Source organism: Eulemur rufifrons, chromosome 20 (assembly GCF_041146395.1).
Source record: "Eulemur rufifrons isolate Redbay chromosome 20, OSU_ERuf_1, whole genome shotgun sequence".
Classification (NCBI taxonomy): Eukaryota; Metazoa; Chordata; class Mammalia; order Primates; family Lemuridae; genus Eulemur; species Eulemur rufifrons.
Genome location: NC_091002.1, coordinates 18,256,343 through 18,279,242, shown reverse-complemented (window position 1 = coordinate 18,279,242; position 22,900 = coordinate 18,256,343). Strand labels below are relative to the sequence as shown.

Sequence of the window (22,900 nt, the reverse complement as noted above, 5' to 3'; positions counted from 1 at the left end):
GCCCAACTGGGTGCCATCATTTGTTTCTCCTTCTTTGGTGTTCTGTATAGTCAGCCAGGTATCCGTTTAGAGCAAACTTCATGAGATGGATATAGCCTAATGAGCTCATTGCTGGTAAAGTCTTACTTACTTCTCCTCTGCATTGGTTAGTGCTATGAGCAAGGCTCCTTAACTGCCAGCTCCAGTGCACTGAAGGAAACTGTGCTCCGTTAAGTTACAGCTTGTGGTTTTGCTTATTGCTTCTTAGTCTTTGTCCACATGCATGTTTTTATATATTAATATTTGCGTCATTTTATATACTCCTTTTTCCATCTGTATCATAAACATTTTCCATGTATATTTGTAGTACTCAAGAATTATAGCATAATGGTTACATGATTTGATATATTACAGTTTCCCCTCCTGTTAGTCATTTAGGTTATGTCTACTTTCTTGCTTTTTGTTTGTTTTTGTCTTTGGTTATTAAGGGAAGCACCAAAATGAACATCTTTGTATGTAATGGTATTTTCCTAAGAGAAGTTTCCAGGAGCTAGATCCCAGGGTAAGAAGGTATGAATATTTTAATGGCTCCTGCCTTATAATGTCATATTTTGCTTTCCAAAAAAGCAGTGTCTTTTTATAGTGCTATCAGTATACCTGCACACTCCTTTAAAAGTGAGGTGGTGGCTCATACCTGTAATCCTAACTTTTTGGGAAGCTGAGGCAGGAGGATCGCTTGAGGCGAAGAGTTTGAGACTAGCCTGGGCAACAGCGAAATCCCGTCTTTACAAAAAATGAAAAAATTAGCCAGGTGTGGCGCGTGCCTTTAAGTCCCTGCTTCTCAGGAGGTTGAGGCAAAAGGATTGCTTGAGCCCGGGAGTTTGAGATTGCAGTGAGCTATGATGACACCAGTGCATTCTACTCTATAGTCCAGGCAACCGAGCCAGACCTTGTCTCATATATATATTATATACACACACACACACACACACACACACACATATATATATATAAAAATAAAATAAATAAAAACCTTTAACAAAGTGTGCTCATACTTTTGCTTTCAGATGGATCTTTTCTTATGAGGAAAGAACCTACCAGGATTTATAAGCACCACCTAGAATTGTGACTAGCTTTTCCTAGTTAAAACTAGAAGGAAACATCCACTATGTTGGGCTGTTTACTCCACAAAGCCCTGGCTTGGCTACATATGTGATATGTCTCAAGTCTGGCACAGAGCCACCAAGTACATTTTTGGTGAATTGGTTTTAAGCCCTTCACATCAGATGTGAATGATGTGAAAGCTTTAAGTTGGAGCTTTCATTGTATTTTTTAGCTGGTAGAATGTTGAAGAAGTACACTGGGCCTGCCATGGATTTTTAATCACTTTTTTAGTATGTCCTAGTGTGTTTATAATGACTGTTTCTCTGTTTAGTTTCTTCGCAAAAATAAAAATATTGAACAAAATAAAGAAAGTCTGATGTAGACAAGAGCTTCTACTTGAACCTTCTGTTAGGACTGTTTGTTTAAAACACTGTAAGTTTCCATGGTTCATGTTATCTTAGTGTATCTTGTCAGTTGATCTTGTGAAATGAACTCTTGTGGTCCCTCCTCTGGGCTAACCATTTGTGTCTTTTCACAGTGAACATAAAGATTCTGAAAAGAAACACAAAGAGAAAGAGAAAACCAAACACAAAGATGGAAGCTCAGAAAAGCATAAAGACAAACACAAAGACAGAGACAAGGAAAAACGAAAGGAGGAAAAGGTACGGAACTTTCCAGTGGGGGAGGAAGGGATGTAGGGTGTACTTTTAGTTTGTTTACCCTTTCAAAGTACCTTCATTGCATAGTAAGATCTTTTGGCCTTGGAGTGAAAAGGTCTCTGTCAGACTTTAAAGCCAACCTAACTCTATAAAACTTAAACTATGAAAACCAAGCCCTTTAGCACCATGTTTCTCACAGTACCAAATCTATCCATATTATTGTTATTTATTCTGTGTTGCCAATGGATAAATTGAGGATGTAGGGTTTTGAGAAATGGCAATTTTCTTTATTAGGGAAAATTAATTCTGTTTTTGGGAGAAGGCTTAATGCCTTGTTGGTCTTCTATTGATTGAAGTTTCTTCCTGAGTGAAAATGTGGTGATGCTGGTGCCTTTTGTGGCTTTTGGTTCCAGCGTAACCATTGCAAGCCTTCTCGAAATGGCTAGGCTTACCTGGCTGGGAATGAATAGTACTGTGTGTATACTCTTTTCAAAAAAGATTGTTTTTAGTTTTTAAAAAAGTAAGGTTGGTACTTGGTAAATTCAGAAATTATAAAATACAGAATATGGTGAAGAAGACATCTCCCTTTTACCCCTGACTCACTGTCTCCCATCCTTCCTAGAGGCAACCACTGTTTATATTTTGTAGCCTTCCAGAGGTACTCTGTGTGTGTGTGTGTGTGTGTGTGTGTATACACACAAGCGGCACACATGCATATATATGAAGATCTTTGGAAAGACCTAGAGTGTCTGACAAGTCTAGCAAGTGGGAAGTTGAAGGAGAAGGGGAAAGTGAGTATACTTTGCCTAAATCAGAGAAGGCAGGAGATAGTAGACTATTCCTTCTTTTTTTATGTTTTTGTTTCTGCTCTGCACTGCCAATGGCAGATCCCTGAGTAGTGGAATATATTTATTGCAGAAAGGGCACCTGCCATCATTTTAAGGTAAAAAGCCACCATTTTAAAGGGAACCCTTTCTCAGTCAGTCAGACCGTTTCATCCTGAAGAATGGTCAAAAACAAATCTTGAAAAAATGTCAAGACCTTTAGTTCATCCATTTAGTTTTGTTAACACGAAGAACCAATCTGGGATCAAGATGTCCCAAGAGTTTATGCTACATATTCTCAAATAAGAGAGAGGTTTCTTCAAATTCAGTCCTTTTAAGGTACTAATCAGTTACTGTTGTTTTACTTTGCAGGTTAGAGCCTCTGGGGATGCAAAAATAAAGAAGGAGAAGGAAAATGGCTTCTCTAGGTAAGACTTCCACTACGTTGGCATCCCTTTCTCTGAGCACCCAGTAGGCCAGCTGTCTGTATTGTCTGAGCTTACCCAGAACACACTGACTTGGCCACCTCGGTGATTCCCAGGAAGTCATCAGTATGAGGACTTGGTCTAAGCCAACTTTAGCATTTCTAGGGTACCAATTTAGCAAGACTGACCAGCACATTTCCTAGAAGGTTACTGTGAGTGGAGAAGGTTGACAGGAAGAGAATTTAAAATATTGGGATATAATTTCCATACCACAAAATTTGCCTTTTTAAGGTATGTAGTTTTGGTTTTTATTATATTCACAAGGTAGTACAACCTCTTCACTGTCTAATTTCAGAATGTTTCATCACTCTAATAAGAAATTCCATACTTGGTAGTAATTATGGGGTTTCTTAAAAAATCACGTCCTTTGAATTCCTCCTTAATAATATTGTGAAGCTTACATGACCTATATTTTAGGAATGGGTGTAGGTTTGGGTAAAAATATGTTATCTCTTTTCTAGAAGGAGAGAAGAATGTGCACTGTCTAGAAGTCACTTCTGTAATAATTTTGCTTTTATGATTCTGTTTTCCTCGTCAGCCTCAATTCCCTAAAAAAGTCCAAAGGTCTCCTCTAGTTTCGAGAAATTAGATATTTACAGTCATAATCTTACTCTCTCCACTAAAAGAATGGATTTATTATTTGTTGGAAGTGTTTGTATTATTGACTAGGACAAAACGTTTTGGAAATTTTGCTTACTTCAAACTTTGAACTTTCAATTTCATTTGATAAAGTTTTTGAAAATTGTGCCATGTATTCTAGGTTATTTAGACAAGGAGAAGCAGGTGCCCTCTTCAGGCGTGTTTTATAACTGTTCTGGGAATGCAGAATAATAAAATTCCGGAAGCCTTAGAGCTGCGAGCTGCCTTAGGAATTCTGATTTCTGAGATAGTGATTGAGGCATAGGGTGGTTAATCTCTGCCAAGAGACTGCCTAGGACATTTGCTAAACTAATACTAAAATCTGAATAGATTGTTTGGACTTGGTGTGTAGTCATGGTTCATTTTCATACCTTCTGGGTTAGGTTAGGAACACAGCCTCCTTTGACACTTTTCTGGAATGTTTGCTAGCTTGTGTATTTGTCTTTTTAAAGAATCTAGATGCTTTACTGGAACACAGTTTTCTGGTAAATTGTTTTAGGACTTCTTTCTGTCAGGCTTAGAAACCCTTCCCACATGTTTTTACCTTCACCTATGACAATCTTAGGATCTAGCATTTATTTAACTAGTTGAGTAAGTGGCATTGCTTTTTGCCTTTTGGACTCTTAGGGCTGTGTCAGTGATCTGAGGGGGAGAGGGAATAGCTGTAGAAGTTGGCATTTGGGAAGTATGCTAAAATAAGGAGAGCTAAACTCTTTAAACATTCAAATTCTACCATAAGAGGATCCAGTATGCTTGTTGATGGTGGTGTGCATTGTCTACTCTTGAAGCCCTGTGGAATATACTTTGCAGCTGAGTCTGGATGCTTATCCCTTGGGCCCCTTCACAGATGGCAGCTTTGTGTAGGGAGGCCATTCCCTGTGGTGGTTTGGGTCATCCTCGCAAAGGCAGCTAAGATACAGTGGGAAAGAATGCTGACTTGAAATAAGGAGTCCTGATCCCGACTCCTGATGTTGCCCGTTCATCTGTAAAATGAGGACAGTACTGTCTGCTTCACAGGGTTGTGCAGTGATCATTAAATGAAAAAAGTGCTTGTGGAAGATCTTTATATGTATGTTATTATCCTGATACTAGCTTCTTTTCAGTGAGATGATATATCCCTACTTTGTATTACTTAATGTAATGTAGATGTTCTAGCACTCAGTGACTAGCAATTTTTTTTTCTCTTTAGTCCACCACAAGTTAAAGATGAACCTGAAGATGATGGCTATTTTGTTCCTCCTAAAGAGGATATAAAGCCATTGAAGAGACCTCGAGATGACGATGAGTGAGTATTTCTTAATACTTTGACTTTTGAAAACAAAAAGGAATTGTTTAGAGAATAAATGTGATGTATTTCTCTATAGTGCACAGAGAAACTATCAATTGGCTATTATTCATTTGTAATTATAGTACACAGAGAAACTGTATTAAGTGGCTTTTACTCATTTGGAATTTGTGATTAATGGACCGGGTGACTGATTTCTCTTTGAATTACAAGAAGTGAGGTTTGCTAAGCAAATGAGTAATGTACCTGAAGCTTACATGAAGAATATATAAATTTTTCTTACTAAAAAAGCAATGTATATTGTAGAAATTTCAAATAATACAGAATTTATGAAGAATATTTAAGTTACTTTATTGTTGCCTGCCACAGGTAGATTTCTCCTAGAGTCTGTTCTTGTCAATATATTCTGAGTGAAGTTTCAGTGTATAGAAGTAATAAAACTGCTCTTAAAATGGTTATCTGAGACTTACATGTACCTCTTTTCTAGATTTAATCAGTGAGATTAAATTGTATTCATTATTTTCAGTCTTATACAGCTTATTATGCTCCCGAAAACTATAAAACACGGTAGAAAGTGGGTGGAAATGGAGAAGGGACATACTTAGTGATGAACTCATGCATTATAGAATTTCTTTCTTCCTCTTTCGAGTGCATTATTACTGTTTGGTAGCCATTGTGCTATGCATTTGGTTCCTAGACTTCCATCTTATAATGGTGTTTATTTCTATACATATATCCCTGCATCCCACTTTGCTTCCAAGCCTACATGTAGTGTAAGTGGTTTGTTTTGTTCTATGTAGGGTTATGACTCTTGGTGCTCGTTCTGGCCTTCTTTACTTTGTCTACTGCTGTTACTCTTGATCATAGAATGCCAGGCAAGAATAACAGCAGCCACAGCTACCATGGAGGTTTCCAGGAGTTTGGAGATTCTAATCCTGTGGGTGAGAACTCCTGAGTCATAATTGTGTTAACTGTATATTCATGTTCCCCTTTCTAGTGCTGATTATAAACCTAAGAAAATTAAAACAGAAGATAGCAAGAAGGAGAAGAAAAGAAAACTAGAGGAAGAAGAGGTTAGTAAAGAGACTTAAGCCCCTTTAGGCTTGTTTGAAAGTGGGAGTTTTCCATAAAACAACGTTTGAAGACATGAGTTTTAGGAATTTATCGGTTTGTTGTAGTATTAACATTGGGGAAAAAAATGTACACACAAGTGGTGGCTGTGACACTGTTAGGATTAAGACCTCTCTGAGTCCCCACTGTGTCTTAAGTTAACCACAACCAGCAGTGATTCCACTCGTAACATTTCTGGGTGTCTGTCTACCCATAGCTATGCTGGCAACTGATGTTCATGGAGAAACTATGCCGTCTTCATATATACAGAGGAACTGTTAACAAGAAGCCACATTTTGGCTTATAACCCTGAAGAAATTTTCCTAAGGATTTTTTTTGAAAGTGCTCTCCATTATCTATACTCATCACTTACTTGGATAACTATCCCTATTTAAAGTCTTTTAATGGGTGCCCTTTGGACATGGGATGAAACTCAAGCTCTTTACCACAACTCCTCCCATTCTGGCCCCTGCATCTTGTGCCTCGCTTCATCTTGTGCCTCTTGTCTAGCTCACCTTGTACCAGTCACACTGGCCTCCTTTGTTTCTTTCCTACATAATTCTTTCATGCTTCAGTGCTTTATGAAGCACATGCTCTTCCCTCTGTTTGGAATACATGCTCTTCTCTTCTTTCTTCTCCTGGCCTATAACTTTACTTAAAAATCTCAGTTCGATTTAAGTACCTAAGGGTTCTTTTTGATGCTTGGGGTGGATTTAAAATAGAATAATAAGGGCCAAGCACAGTGGCTCATGTCTGTAATCCCAGCACTTTAGGAGGCCAAGATGGGAGGATCGCTTGAGGCCAGGAGTTTGAGACCAGCCTGGCAAGGTGGTGAGACCCTGTCTCTCTACAAAAATAAAACAAAGTGAGCTGAGTGTGGTGGCACATGCTTGTAGTCCTAACTACTCAGAGACTGAGGTGGGAGGATTGCTTGAGCCTGGGAGTTTGAGGTTCCAGTGAGCTGTGATTGCACCACTGCACTCCAGCCTGGGCAACAGAGCAAAACCTGATGTCTAAAAATAAATAAATAAAATGAAAATAAAATAAAATAGAACAATATGGTTCCTCGTTTTGACACTTTAGAGTTCTTATACTAAATGGTTGTTAGTGACTAATTCAAGAAAAGGTGTCACAAATTCACAGGAGTCTTAAATCTTGCACTCTCCTGCGAGAAGAAGGGGTTGAGTGAATTCTTAGCTTTTACACTGTGTTTGAGGTTAGCCCCTGTTGTGGGCAAATGGGTCCTCAAGTGTAAAGTGGATAGCTTGAAGTACCAGCAATAAGAAGAGAATGATAGTAAGGAGCAGAGTGTCATAAAAGCATAATTTATCATAGTAGTAAGAATAATAGTAATAATCACAATTAAACGTATGGATGTTCCTTATGTGCCAAGCACTATTCTGCATGCTTTCTAGATGTATCATTTCATTTAACCCTTTAATGACCCTAAGAGATAAACATCCCTACGATTATCTCCATTTTGCTGAAGCAGAAACCATATAAAGAGGTTGAATCATTTGTCTGAGCCCACGTAGCAACTAAGTGGTAAAGCCAGAATTTGATCCCATGCAGTCTGATTTCAGAGCCAGCACACCAGCTACCATAGTATCCTGCTCTCTGGGACTTTGCTGATACTTTAGTTCCATAAGGAGGGAGAAGAAAGGTCTTTAATGAAATCACATTACTAATATTAATGATTTAGGTTAACCATAGAGAGATGATCAAGGTCCTGAATTTAGAAAATTGTAGTTTTTCTGACTATTGGTCTATTCTTGGCAGAAGTTCAAGTTAATGAGGGCTAATTCAAGAACTTGAGAGTGAAATGTTGAATAGTGATTGTGTTAGCCAGTAACTCCACTTTCATGTAGTCAGTACAGACTAGTCAGTAAAGAATTATAAAACTTGAGTTCTCCATGTGTTCTATTACTTTTGTGTTCATGTTGCAGTTATGCAAAACAATACTTTTTCTCTGAGTTTGTTAAACCCTTGGGAAAAAAGAATGGTTGACTTCATTTTCTGACTGTTCTACTTAGCAACCCTTCCCCTATTGGGGGTAGGTGGGGAAGCTGGCTGAAAAACTGCAAATTAATACACAGTGTTATTGTGGCAGGGACCCCAGATAGCAGAATCCATCATTAAACCTCACTCACCAACTATGGGTTTTTTTCTTTTCCATTTCTGGGAATTGTTCTGAAGTCTCTCAGTGACTGATTATCCCAATTTGAAGCTTGAAAATATACAGTGTAGCCAGTCGTTTCCTGATGGGGCCATCTGCATGCCTGTTCCTGTTCAGAGAATGTCTTAACTGAAAAACATTCCCCTTTCCTGTGGTGTGTTTCAGCATAAATAGTAAACATTATGTGAATTGATACGATCCTTTAAGTACCTTCTCTTCACAAACATACTTACACATTTATGTTCTCCATGCCTATTTTAAGATATGGGTGGTACTGCACACTTTCCCCTTCCCTCTTACCCTAAAAGTCATTTGCTTATAGACCTTGTGTTTATTCCCATCTTCATTGCCATCCTATCATGAGGTCTAGAATGTTTATTTCAGTCATTCCGGAGTCACATTGTTTTTTTTTTTACTGATAAATTTAGGCTCTCCTTGTAGTTAATAGTAGCTATATGACTTTGATCAAGGGACAAAACCTCTGTTTCAAAATTGTCTTGATTGTAACCAGAGGAGGTCAAACCAACCTGTCCATACAGTGCTTTCCAGCTCCGCCATTCTGTAATTCATTTTGAGATGGTTAAACCACCCTTCATTGCTATATAAAACTTGCTGAATAACAACTTAAATTATATTGAATAGGTAGGACAAAGGAAAATGAAGAGTTCAAAAACTCCTTTGAGGTTATAAAACAGTTTGCCAGACTCTTGCCCTGCAGAGTGAGTGTTTTAAGCTACTTTCTCTGATAGTCAGTTGTCAGGAAGTTTTGGGAAATGCTGCTCTAGAGCAAACTATCAGTAAGTTTTTGTTCATGGATCAAATGAGAAGATGGACCTAAGATCTTCTGCAGTTCTAATACTCTATAATTACAGTTTTTGTTTCTAATGGCCCCCCAGAACTATCTCCAGAAGTGTGATCAGTCCTTTTTTAAGTACTTTCTCATGATGTTTCTTTGTAGGATGGTAAATTGAAAAAACCCAAGAATAAAGATAAAAAAGTTCCTGAGCCAGATAACAAGAAAAAGAAGCCGAAGAAAGAAGAGGAGCAGAAGTGGAAATGGTAACATCTCAGCACTGGATTAAAATATCACCTCTTTTATTGCACAGCTTAATTAAGCAAGAGTATTGAATTATTAAAATTAATAGCCTGATATTTGGGGAAAAATAAAGATTCTCTCTAGAATAACATTCTGAAATAAGTTTTGCAGGTCCTATTAAAATCATTAACTGGCTCTAAATCTATTGGGTACCACCCTAAACAGAATGGACTGTTGAAGCAGACCTATATATAGATGAGAATTTAGCATATGGAGAAAGTGCAGATACCTTTAAAATTAGGAAAAGGATGGATTATTCTATAACTCACATTGGGAAAACTGCATATTTGTTAAAATAACAGCAGAAACCTCCACAAAAAAGCTAGGATTAATAGTTTTGTAATTGTAGAATGGTGAAGATGTTCTGAAAGAAGACATAACTAGAGCCATAAGTAAAGGATTCATAAATTTGACACATCAAAATTGAAATTTTCTGTATGGCAGATAGTTTCATGCCATTAAAAAAGAATCCTGGCTGGCTGCAGTGGCTCACACAATTACTTTGGGAGGCCTAGGTGAGGGGATCACTTGAGCCAGGAGTTTGAGGTCAGCTTGGGCAACATAGTGAGACCCTGTTTCTACAAAAAATTTAAAAATTAGTGAGGCATGGTGTGCACATCTGTAGTCCCAGCTACACAGGAGGCTGAGGCAGGAGGATTGCTTGAGTTCAGGAGTTTGAGGCTGCATTGAGCTTCACTGCACTCCAGCCTGGGTGACAGAGCAAGACTCTGTCTCTTAAAAAAAAAAAAAAAAATCCTAAGGCAAAATATTTGCAATAGAAAGGGCTAATATTCCTAATATGAAAAAAGTAGGATATTCCTAATATCCCTTATAAAAAAACAAATATGAAAGAAGCAGTCTAATGGAAAAGTAAGGAGCAAGCAATTTATTAAAGATGATAAACAGTTAATAAACATCTTAAAATGTGGTCAACCTCACAGGTAATCAAAGATGCAAAGAAAAATAACAAATGGTAATGTTTGTGTTTAATATCTCTCAGATTGGAGAAAGATTAATAAATGAAAATATCTTGGGTTGTGAATATGAGAAAACAGACATTCTCCTTCCCTGTGGGAGTGAAGATTCAGACAGTCCTTATGGAGGACAGTTTAGCCATAACAGGTTACTTTTGAAAAGCATGTTTAGATGGGGAACATTTATTTTCTACTTTGATGTTTAGAATTTTGAAATAAACATGTAGTTTTTAATACTTTGATTAAAATTTTCTATTTTCCTATACCAGTGTATGATGAAAAATTTTAAATGATGAAGAGATTTATGAGTTAGAATAAAAATGAAAGTCCCCTTACCTCTCTTTCTTCCATTCCCATTTTACCTTTCTGGCCTTGAGGTAACCACTATTCGTAGTTTGGTATGTCACCTTCCAGACCCATTTGCATGCATTTATTCTGTGACTTTTATAATTGAAAACATGGATGTCCCCAGCACCTCTGAGGAAAGGGGAATGAGCAGTGACCAGAGAGGTGGCAAAAATGTGGCTACACAGCTGTATAATTGGCACATTGGTGTGACATCATAGGGTTAAAAGGGAAGTGTAGAAAAGGAAGATCACAAAACAGAGGATTCCTGGATCTTTCCAGAAGTCATAGAAAACAAAAGAATACGTGGTTTTATTTTCCTTGTTTTTATTTCATTTTTCTTTGGACCTAATCAAACATTTACATTTTCAGTGATCTTTCCCAGAATTTGTTCATAAACTATTGAAAGGGTTTTATGAGTTTTAATAAAGTGCAAATTAGGGGTTTTTATTGGGAGTTAAGAGAATGGAGAGTTAGTAATTCATCAGTCTGTTAGGTCTCAGGGTTCTTGGTGCTTAAAAAATGCTTGCTAAATGAAGAAATTATTAGGTTATTAAGTATGAAATGTCCAGTTTCCTTAAGTACTAAGTTTGACAGTTGATATCTCTGACACTTCACTTTGACCATTTCTTGTTTTATTTTTATTGTGAAGGCACACCCTCAGTCTTCCAAATGCACATTTTGGCTTCTGATTATCTTTCAAAAAAATTTTTAGAGCAATTTTTATGAAACCATGGATAAGTAAAAAATTCGTGCATTTTTTTAATATGAGTTCCATCATGGAACCCGTGCAGTGCAGACAGCTTGAAATATCATCAAAGTGTTTGGGAAGGATGTGGCTAACGAACGCACAGTATGTCAGTGGTTTGAGAAGTTCCATTCTGGTGATTTTAATTTTGAAAGTGAGCCACGTGGGTGAGCTGAGACCAAGGTGGATAATGATGAGCTGAAAGCTGCAGTGGACGTGAATCCATCTCAGACTATGCGTGAATTTGCAGCAAGGTTTAACATTATTCCAACAACACTGGACCATTTGAAACAAATTGGCAAGGTAGAGAATCTGGACAGATGGGTACCACATGAATTAAATGAGCATCAAAAGAGAAATCGTCTCAAAGCTTGCCTTTCTTTGCTGTCACAACATAAAGGCAAACCATTTCTACACCATATTGTTACATGTGATTAAAAATAAATTCTTTTTGACAATTGCAAGGATTCAGCACGTTGGTTGGATAAAGATGAAATGCCAAAACATAGTCCAAAACCAAATATTCATCAAAAAAAACTAATAGTGTCTGTTTGGTGGTCCAACACTGATACTATCCACTACAGCTTCATGAAACCTGGTCAGTCTATTACAGTGGATGTCTACTGCAACCAATTGGACAAAATGATGAGGATGCTTGCAATTAAGGAGCCAAGATTGGTCAATAGAGACAGGCCAAGCCTCTTGCATGACAATGCCCAACCACATGTCGCACAAACAACTCTGCTCTAACTACGGAGGCTGGATTTGGGAACTCTGTCATCCAGCGTATTCACCAGACCTTGCATCAACTGACTACCACTTCTTCCAGGCTTTGAACCACTTCTTGCAAGGAAAAATATTCAATTCTCAACAAGCTGTGCAAAACGCCATTTGTGATTTCATCGCCACTTGCTCTCCAGGCTCTTTGCTGCTGGCATAAACAAGCTACTGTTAAGATGGCAAAACTGTGTCGGTAGTTTAGGCGCATACTTTGATTAATTGTACATCTTGTTTGAGATATAATAAACTACACTTTTGATTCAAAATCAGACATTTCACATTTAATGGCCTAATAGTTTCCTTCTCATCAGGAACTCTCTGCTGTCTCCCCTCTTCCTTTGGAGCTTTGGCTTTTGTTGAGCCTAGGGTAGATGTAGCCTTATCCTAGCCCAGCCTTGTATGTGTAGAGTTAAGTGTCCTTGAGGGGTCTAGTAGCCTAATTTTGCTTTTGTGGTTGAAATCCTTATCAGTGTTGTCACGCATTATTTCTGAGAGACCACGACTTTTGGGTTTTATTCTTACTTTTGTATAAAGGGGACCTTGGCTAGTTTTCAAGATGGTTCATTTGGGGGTGAGCAGTCTTTGCTACAGCTTCTAATGCATGCTTCTTTCAAGTCTGATTATTAAACTTTGCACATTCTTTTCAAGCATAATGTTCAATGGCATACTGTAAGTTTTTAGAAATGGAGAATAAGAATTAATGAACAAACAGCTTTTTAACTGATAACTAGAGGCTGCCTGTTGTATTCTCAGATTAGTGGTCCAGTCCCCAGTGACTGCCACTGATGGCCTTGTCAGGGAACTTAAATGGCAGATAATTTTATTTTTAGTATTCCTCTTGCTATCCCACTAAAAAAGAATTACAGACTTTACTACCAGTTTGGCAAATGTGCGGATGTTTTTTGCTTCCTTTCATAGTCTGCAGACATGTTTATCCTGACCCCCCCTCCTCCCACCCCCAAAAAATTCTGATCCTTATCTCCCTCTCTCTTTGGTAGTTGTGGGGATGGGAAACCGTTCCCTCTGCAATATATCACATTTTTCCCATGGAAACAGTGTGTTATAAGTGGTGGCAGTATGCTCAGGCTCATCCATGAAAACCTATTTATCCCCGATGTCCTGATTTTAACTGTCGCTCATTCTAGCTTTATAGGGTTTCAGCACTGTGCTGGGTTAACTATACTTTTGTGTTAGGGCTGACCTGTTAAAACATAAGTCCCAAGTTAATTCTTAACAGATGATTCCTCACAAAGACGTAGAAATTGGGGAGTTTATTACTGGTGTTAGGTGTGACTTTATAGAGTTTTGAGTCTGTTAAAAGGTAAATATAATGAGTTAGGACTATAATGTTGTAAGGAATTAGTGTTGAAAGATCAGGACTCACCATTAATAATAAATATATGGAATACAGATTATTGACATTCTCTTTAAACCAGAAAAATTGCCCTTAATTTCAGAGATTAGCTTCTAGAAAGCTCTAGTATGTAACTTTTATTTCTGAATTTTTAAAAATTAAATAGCAGTTTTACATTGTACTTTAGGGACTCATTAACTTCAAGGGAACTTGATTTCAAATAGCATGTGGAGTTTACTTTCCTGTGTTACACACATTTCTAGCATTTTTCTGACTTCCCCTTTTCAAGCAAATTTTATTATAAAATTGATACTCAAATTTATAAGTCAAGCTGCCAAAGAGTTCTGATGCCTAAGTACATGATTTTATTAATAAATTCTAAGGGGGAAGATTAGCACTAATGGGGGTCCTAAAAGGCCAATACTGTTTTTATTTGTACATTACTAACTTTAAATCCATTAACATCAGGTTATTGGAAGATATGTTTCTACCTTTCTGCTTAAACCGAGGTCTAGTGTTGAGTGAGTCTCTGAATATCTTAGTTTGCTTAAATGGTAAAGAAGTTGCTATGGGTCCTCAAGATACACATGTTGAAATAAGAATTGTATAAACAGCTTGGAGTCCTAGCTTAAAAACACTGGAGTTGGTGAGAAGAATGGTGGCAAGTCCCAGGATAAGGGGAAAAATGGTGTTCTCAATCTCTTCACAGTTAATCTGTTAATGCCACAGATAGGATCCTTACCAATGCTCTCATATACATACATATATACATGCATGTATTTTCTCTGATTTGGAGAGTTACAGACCTTAAGATTGGCTGGGTTCCTGTATGCAGGCCTTTGCATGTTAATGACTAGTTGGGAGGTCCTACCAATTTCATATCTGTAAAGTGGTAGGTTGGTTAGAGAGGATCTTTAATGCTCCTTCTAGGTCTACGATTTTACTAAATCTTGACTTTGGTTTTTTTTAAATTAATTGTGATAAAATATATGACATGAAATTTACTGTCTTAACTATTTTTAAGTGTACAGTCAATGGCATTAAGTACATTCATGTTGTTGTGCAGTCATCACCAATTGCTGATTATTTTCATCTTACAAAACGAAAACTCTTTACCCATTTAACAATACCTCTTCACATCCCTCTTCCCCTGTCTCTGGTACCTCACATGAGGAGAATCATACAGTATTTATGACTAGTTTATTTCACTTAACAAAATATCCTCAAAGTTCATCCACGATGTAGCATGTGTCAGAATTTTCTTCCTTTTTAAGGCTAAATAATATTTCATTGTATGTAGCACATTTGATTTATCCATTCATCTGTTGATGGACACTTGGATTGTTTCCACCTTTGGGTGTTGTGAAGAGAGCTGCTATGAACATTCGTGTACAAGTATGTGTTAGAATATTGTGTGTATACCTGGGAATGGGACTGCTTGGTCATGTGGTGATTCTATGTTTAACTTTTTGAGGAACAGCCTTACTGACTGTTTTCTACAGTGGCTGTACCATTTTATATTCCCACCAGGATTACACAAGGGTACTAGCTTCTCCACATCCTCACCAACACTTACTTTTTGTTTTACTGCCTTCTTGTTGAGTGTCAGTGGTATCTCATTGTGATCTTGATTTGCATTTTCCTAATGATTAGTGATGATGAATATCTTTTCATGCGCTTATTGACGGTTTGTATATCTTCTCTGGAGAAAAATGTCTAGTCAGATCCCTTTTCCATTTTTTAAGTGGGTTGTTTTGTTATTGAGTTTTAGGAGTTCTTTTTATATTCTGGATATTAACCTCTTATCAGATATATAATTTGCAGATATTTTCTCTTGTTCTGTGGGTTACCTTTCATTCTCTTGAATGTGTCCTTTGATGCACAGAGGTTTTTAAGTTTGATGTAGTCCAATTTATTTGTTTTTCTTTTTGTCACCTGTGCTTTTGGTATCATATCCAAGAAATCATTGCCAAATCCAATGTCATGAAACTTTTCTCCATGTTTTCTTGTAAGAGTTTTATATTTTTGCTCTTATATTTAGGTCTTTAGTGTGTTTTGAATTAATTTGTATATATAGCATAAGATAAGTGCCCAATTTTTTCTTTTGCCACCACCTTTGTTGAAAAGACTGATGGACACTTGGGTTGCTTCCACCTTTGGCTGTTTCCCTGTTGAATAGTCTTAAGCACCCTTGTTGAAAGTCATTTGAACATGTTATGTTGACTTTGATTTTATAGTAATGCTATTGTTACAATACAGTTTGATACATGTAATTTTTATTTGATGTTTCTGAACTTTGTGTAAAATATTGGTCTTAAAAAGTGAATATGAGGGTGGTGAGAAGGTCTATCTATTCCAGAGAAAAAGAGACTTGAGACATATCAACCAGTTCTAGTACGTGATCCTTAATTGGATCCTGGTCTATAAAATACATTTTAGATATAGTTGGGAAGTGCTTAAAATGGATTGCATATTAGAATGATACTAGGAAATTAGTAATTTTATTAGGTGTGATAAAAGTATTTATTACAGTTATATGGGGGAATATCAGTTTTATAGAAATGCTTGCTGAAATATTTAGTGCTGAAGTATCAAAACTGCAGTTAACTTTGAAATGGTTCAGCCAAAATAGAGAATTTAATAAAATATTAACAATTGTTGAATATAGAGGTGGTGGGTATGTTGTATTCATTGTTAGTCATTGGTTTTTGTCTGTTTGACCATTTTTGAAATAAAATATTTTCTTAAAAAGTTGTTTCCACTGAGCTTTAGATTCACTTATCAGTGTCTGCTAGAGAGTTCCAGATAACCCATAAGTACCTTAAACTCATGCCCTAATTGAAGTATTATTTCCTAGTTGTCTTGTTCTATTACGGACTTTCAGTAGGGTTGTTTTCCTCTATACCTTTATCTGACATCTCCATTCTCAGGAGGCCTTTTCCTGCATATCACCAACATAAATATTGTCTTGTATGCCTTTATGGTATATGTGCTGTTACAGCATTGTGGCAATACACCTGTTTCCATTTTCATATTCCTCACTTGTTGCTGAGCTCCTTCAGTGTTGATATCTTATATCCAGTATTTTTGAACTGAACTGTTGAAATGTATTTTCCTTTGTTTGCTGGAGTATTCCATCTTACTTGCGAGTGTTGGCTTTTTCAAAGTGGAGGACACTGGTTCTTTTGATCCAGGCCTTAAATGTGGGGCCCAGAAGTCATTCCAGAGTATTCATCAATAGAGCAGATATTTTGGCATTTAGTAGGCGATGATCTCTGTATTAGGCAAGGTGATCACTAAATGAGGCTGTGCCTTGTCTTTTAAAGGTGGGAAGAAGAGCGCTATCCTGAAGGCATCAAATGGAAATTCCTAGAACATAAAGGTCCTGTATTTGCTCCACCATATGAGCCTCTTCCAGAGAGTGTCAAGTTTTACTATGATGGTGAGTTGTTTCAAGGTTTTCTGAATCTTGGCTAAGAAAAGAGTTTGCTTCTATTTAGGGATAGAAAACGAGGAAGGATCCTATGGTGGATAATCGTTTTTGTTTATTTTGTTTTGTTTCATTGTCATTGTGTGGTTTTGAGGAAGGGGCATCAGGTGTTTACTTAACTCTGAAAGGCCCATTCTTTGGCTGAAAAAGTGCCATGAGAAAGGGCCTATTAATGTCTTATCTACACAGTACAAAAAAGGTCTACATGGCTAACATCACCTGGTCCACAATGTGTGAATGTTTTTATCTGAACTTCATTTCTAGGGAGCTACTTTTTATAAGAGAGTTATTAGAAAAGCCTCACTTGAAGGGTAGTAATTTATTTTAGTGATATAACACAAACTGACGAAGCTACTCATCACTAGAAATAGTACTAGTATTTAGTTGAAGATTATTTAGTTGAAGATTAGTCTGCCATCAACCTCTAGATAGGGTTAGTAGGCGTCCGTCACTCACTCTACATAGCAAAACACGATGTCTTTGATATATGTACAGTCAAGTATGATGAGTTGCTTTAAAGAAATGCCCTCCTGGGTCTCTTAGAACTTCAGAATTGTCCATTAACTGTCATTGGTATTTCTATCCTTGGGTTAAAAGATTTGAGGGTAGTTTTTGATATGCCTTCTGTTGGTGATGTAGCAGTATGTAGATGGTAATGCTCAGCTGATTGCCCTTGTTCCAATAGTTCTATCCAGAAATGGCTAGAGCATTGCTCCTCAAGCCCTTGTGTGCTTATGATTCACCAAAGTGGATCTGGGCCCATTTTAATATTTGTGGGGTAGTGCGATTGGGTACTTCTGAACCAAGTGGTTTGCTAACCAAACTTTGAGAAATACTGGGCAGGAGAACTGTTGAAAGGCATCAGTGGTGAACACTCAGAGTTCTGATGCATCCCTACCCACCAGCAGTGGCATCAGGGCCACAAACTAGGTAGTAGTTAATACTGAAGGGTTTGGTCTGCAAATGAGGAAAGTGCCCACCTTGATAAGCTGAAATTTGTTTTCTTAAAACTACATATTTATTGACTGTGCCTGTGTTCAGATACGATTAACCCTGGGTTAATCCATGATTTGGGGGAGTTTGCAGGCTAGCAGCACCCCGTAGTCTCTATGGCAAATGCTTACATTACATACATTTTGACCTGTCTTGACCAAAGAGCATAAGAGTTCTTTCAGTCCTCGCACTGGGTCATTCCTGGAGACTCTGAAGTATGACTCAAAGCTAAAACTCCCAGTGAAGAGAAAGGGCCTAGGACCTGGAAGAGGAACATCTTAAAAGTACAGGTATTCTGTAGCTTTAGTCTGGGCTCACCAGGAGCTTTAGAAAGCTCAACTGGTAAAGCCTCACTTTGAGATTCAAAGCGATTGGAGGAAAAGCTAGATTCCCTAGTCTTGGGGTTGCTCTTATTACTTTTCAAAATGGGAAGCAGAGGCCTGGACTAGTCCACCGGTCACCACGGTCCTTTTCTCCCATTCTGGCCCAGTCCTCCTTTATAGGAGCTCAAGCTCCAAAGCTCTAGCATTTTCTCAGTTGGCCTTCCCTCTAGGATTTCTTCCCTTTGATTGTGTCAACTCCCACTCTGCAATAAGTCAAGAAGTGGCATTTGACTTACTAGTCCAAACTGATACTGTTAAGTGCTGCCTACTCTTCTGGGGAGAATTCTCAGACTCCTTTAGAACTTGCCAGAGAGGTGGGGCATGGGCTGGTTGAAGCAGTGAATTGTTGCCTCTGCTAAGAACCTTCAGTTTTCAGCTTTGACTCAGCATTTTCTTTTCCTGGAGCTCAGTCTTTTCCACAAAGTGTTACTGTTGCCAGGAACCTTCAAGTCATTTTCCCACCACTCTGCTACAGGGAGCTGTCATTTCGTCTTTTGACAGCTCATCTAAAAGAGGAGGAGTCACAATTGCTTCCTCTGTTGGGACAGAAATCAGTAAAAGAGTCTGAAATACTGTTAATATTTAGTTTATACCAAACATACCCGAGAACAGTTTACATTTTTTCTTGCCATTTATTTTATTTCATTTATTTTATTCTTAGTGACATAATGTTTTTCTTTATATTGGAAGCATGTTACAGTTTTACTGGCAACTCTGGTTCAGACCTCAGTGGGGAGTTCTGAAGAAGTGCGGGAAATCTTTTAATCCAACCTATCCTCCCCAAAGTGTCTTCCTTTCAAAGCGGAAGCTTGGTGGAGGTTGGGAGTTGAGTGTGGGGGGAAAGCTGCGCCACCTGTTGGCCTTTTAAGTTATGGCTTCCAAGTAAGTTCCTTCTGCTGTGACAGTTTAAATTTTGTGCTACATACAGTTCCCTACATCCCTACAATCAGGGATAACTTCCCAACCATCATAAGATGAGATGTCTTCTGGGTTGGTTTTTTTTTTTTTTTTTAAATGAATGGACTTCTGCTTAAGCTTTAGTTTCCTATAATGAATGTGGACCTCCTTTGTGAATTAATACCTATATAATAGTAAGGCAGTGATTCCACTTACATTTAGCCTCATTTTAAGTATAGCTAAATGCTGTTATTATGGCATAGATTAGTTCCAGATGGTGTTGTAAAGTTGGCTTTGCAAGAAAAAAATGGAAATTAGCCCTAAGAGTACTGTTAAAAATACTCTATTTGAAAAATAAATTAAACTCCCAAGTACTTCTTTTTATTGCTTTATTAACTAATTCAGGTACATAAAATCCCTAGGCCCTATTCAGATTTTCTTTACCATTTCATTGTGAAACATCAGGGTTGCATTAGAACAGCTTTTACATAAATACTTGCATACTGCCAGCAACCCCAGTCATCCCTCTTGTGCTGTGGATGCATCCTGTTTCCCTGAAAGAGGCAGCTTCATAGTATCTGTGTTCCAGAGCAGTGTGTTGCAAACTCTAGTGTGCTTATAAGTTTTATTAAAATGCAGTTTCTGATTCAGTAGGTCTAGGGTGGAGCCTGGGATTCTGCATTTCTAACAAACTCCCATGTGATACCAGCGTTGCTGGTCTGTGGACCACACTTTGAGTAGCAAAGGTCTAGAGGAAGGTCTTATTTAGGCTTTTCATTTGGGAAATCTGGGCTTGCCTGCTATGGATATATATTTTTATTCTATTCCACCCACCTAACTTTGAAGAAGAAAGATGCCTATTTCTTTTCCCCACAATTCCTTTCTTCCACTCCCTGCCCTATCCCTTCCTCCCCTTCTTGAACAGAGGCTGCTTAGCTTAGCAGTGGCAGGAGTCCCTCTGAGGATTTGATTTTTAAAAACCATTGAAGAGGTGTAAAGAACCCTGCTTGCTGAAAGGAAAAGGAAGAGTGACTGGGCCTCCCCCAGGTCATCCCTGTCCTGAGCAGGCACCTGGGAACAATTAACTGGCATAGTCTCCAGAGAATGACCCAGGTAAATATCTGCTAAAGAGAAGGAGAATTTATATAAGTAGATATAAATGAGTATGTTGTTTTTGTTATTGTTGTTCTTACTATGTGTCACTAGACCTTTATATACCGTGGGAAGGTAAACCGTTATTAAAGAAGTCTCCAGTGCTCAGTATTTATATTTAGAGCATGAATACTACACCTCACATTTTGGAACCACTTTTTCCTCTAGGTAAAATCATGAAGCTGAGCCCCAAAGCAGAAGAAGTAGCTACATTCTTTGCAAAAATGCTCGACCATGAATATACTACTAAGGAAATATTTAGGAAAAATTTCTTTAAAGACTGGAGAAAGGTATTGTAGCCCATATACTAATATCCTAGTACCTTGCAAATACGTTGATCAAGTACTAAGTAATAAATTATGATTTTACAAAAAATTCCCTGATGTAAAATTTGAGTTTTATGAATTCTGTTACAAATGTCTGATCACTTGCTATATTTTATAGCATTTCTATCAAACAGGAATACTTACATTTCTTTCCTGTGTCAGCTCTCATGACTGAAGAGGAGGTTTATCAGATTAGGCCAACTGCAGTAGAGCAAAGGAAAGTTTGTCTCTGCGGGACTGCCGCTTGTCCACTGTTGCAAAGAGAAATGTTAATCTGACTTCCCATTCCCTCTTGATTCTTGCTCATTTGCTTTGGGTCCTTTGTCCTCTTGAAACCACGTACACTGTATCTGCCTATGTGATTTTAAAAATCTCTGTTTTGAGTTTGGATAATGTGGACAGAGGTAGAATTGAAATTTACCTCCTGAATTAGTTCTGAAAATCAGATTTAATACATGAATAGAGAAGGGGCAACGTTTCTAAGGGAGAATGAGTATGGAAATACTTCTCTTATTGCTAAATGATACATATGTTTCTCAAACTGGTATTTGTTGTCTGCCTGGGGATTTGTGGCAGTGCGCCAAGAAGCCCAAGAAACTACATAAGAGTTAATCTTTCGCAATAATAAATCACTTAAAATCATTTTTATGTTAAATACATATTTTATAATAGAACAAAGTAATAGAATTATGTATTCTCTACAAAACTCACTAATTTAGATTGGCCTCCTCTTCAGATACTGACTGAAAAAATGGTGCTTTACTGTAATCGCAAAGAGGCCCAGGGACTTACTAGCATATTTATGCTCTTTTTCTTCCGCCTTTTCTTTTGACTAGGAAATGACTAATGAAGAGAAGAATATTATCACCAACCTAAGCAAATGTGATTTTACCCAGATGAGCCAGTATTTCAAAGCCCAGTCAGAAGCTCGGAAACAAATGAACAAGGAAGAGAAACTGGTACTACGGAATTTATTAAACCTCTGGAGAATTTTGGAATAGTGATTAGTTCATCTCATTTTCTTCTTGGTTCTTGTGACACAACATTGACTTCAGTCATTTCACATCATTCTATGCTAAAGATTTAGAATTCTAAGCCTGAGAAAGTCTAAATTTTCTCAAGGACTTTACTTAGACTGAAAATTTTGAATAAGCACTTTGTTCAATAGCTCAGTATAAGAACCCTGGTATTCCACTGACCTAAAAATCATTCAGTAACTGCAATAATATAGTATTTAAGGATGAGCAGACCTGTCCCACAGTAGCTACTGGATATTAAGGATTTAAGACAGGTGAGATAATATTGGCCATGTACCTCCCTGTTCTTTGATCTGTTTTACTCTGAAATCTAGCCATGCTCATCCATCTCCATCTTCTAGCCTTGGCCATGCTCATTGCTGAATGATCTTTCTAGTTTCCAGCTGCGATGTCATTTTCTTCTACATGCTGCCTGTTCTTATAAATAAAGTTCTATTGGAACACACACCCTACTTATCTATGTATTATCTATGTCTGCTTTTATGCAACAGTGGCAGAAATGAATAGTTGCAACAGAGATTGTATGGCCCTCAAGCCTAAAATATTTTCTATTTAGAAAAAGTTTGCCAGTCTCTGAACTCTGGAGGACTCCAGACTAGAATTTCATTTTTTCCAACCAGAAGTCCAGAAACTAAGGATTTTAAGGAATTCTCTGTACTTCAAAGCCCTGTAGTTTCAGTACTTTAAAGGATTTGCATGTTTATATAATTTAGGCAATTGTATTTATATAATTCATTGTTTGATAGTACTTATTTGGCTGTTAGTTTAAAAATTAATGAGGGATGTAGTGGCTCACACCTGTAATCCCAGCAGTTTGGGAGGCAGAGGCCAGGAGTTCGAGATCAGCCTGGTCAACAGCAAAACCGTGTCTCTACAAAGAAGTTAAAAAGTGGGAGGATCATTTGAGGTCAGGAGTTCAAGACCAGCCTGAGCAAGCGCGAGACTCCATCTCTATTAAAAATAGAAAAAAATCAGCCAGGCATGGTGGCATGTGCCTGTAGTCCCAGCCACTTGGGAGGTTGAGGCAGGAGGATCACTTGAGCCCAGGAGTTTGAGGTTGCAGT

At 37.7% G+C, this 22,900-nt stretch overlaps 1 protein-coding gene across 1 annotated transcript in view; it reads left to right on the top strand.

The window, feature by feature from the left end:
• TOP1 (DNA topoisomerase I) overlaps positions 1-22,900 on the top strand; it is an 84,111-nt gene that overhangs the window by 41,275 nt on the left and 19,936 nt on the right. Inside the window, exons 4-11 of the mRNA XM_069495655.1 lie at positions 1,622-1,745; positions 2,939-2,994; positions 4,880-4,975; positions 5,973-6,048; positions 9,220-9,320; positions 16,885-17,000; positions 20,642-20,763; positions 21,636-21,758. Of these exons, the coding sequence (XP_069351756.1) occupies positions 1,622-1,745; positions 2,939-2,994; positions 4,880-4,975; positions 5,973-6,048; positions 9,220-9,320; positions 16,885-17,000; positions 20,642-20,763; positions 21,636-21,758 (814 nt within the window). The remainder of the gene's footprint in view (positions 1-1,621; positions 1,746-2,938; positions 2,995-4,879; positions 4,976-5,972; positions 6,049-9,219; positions 9,321-16,884; positions 17,001-20,641; positions 20,764-21,635; positions 21,759-22,900) is intronic.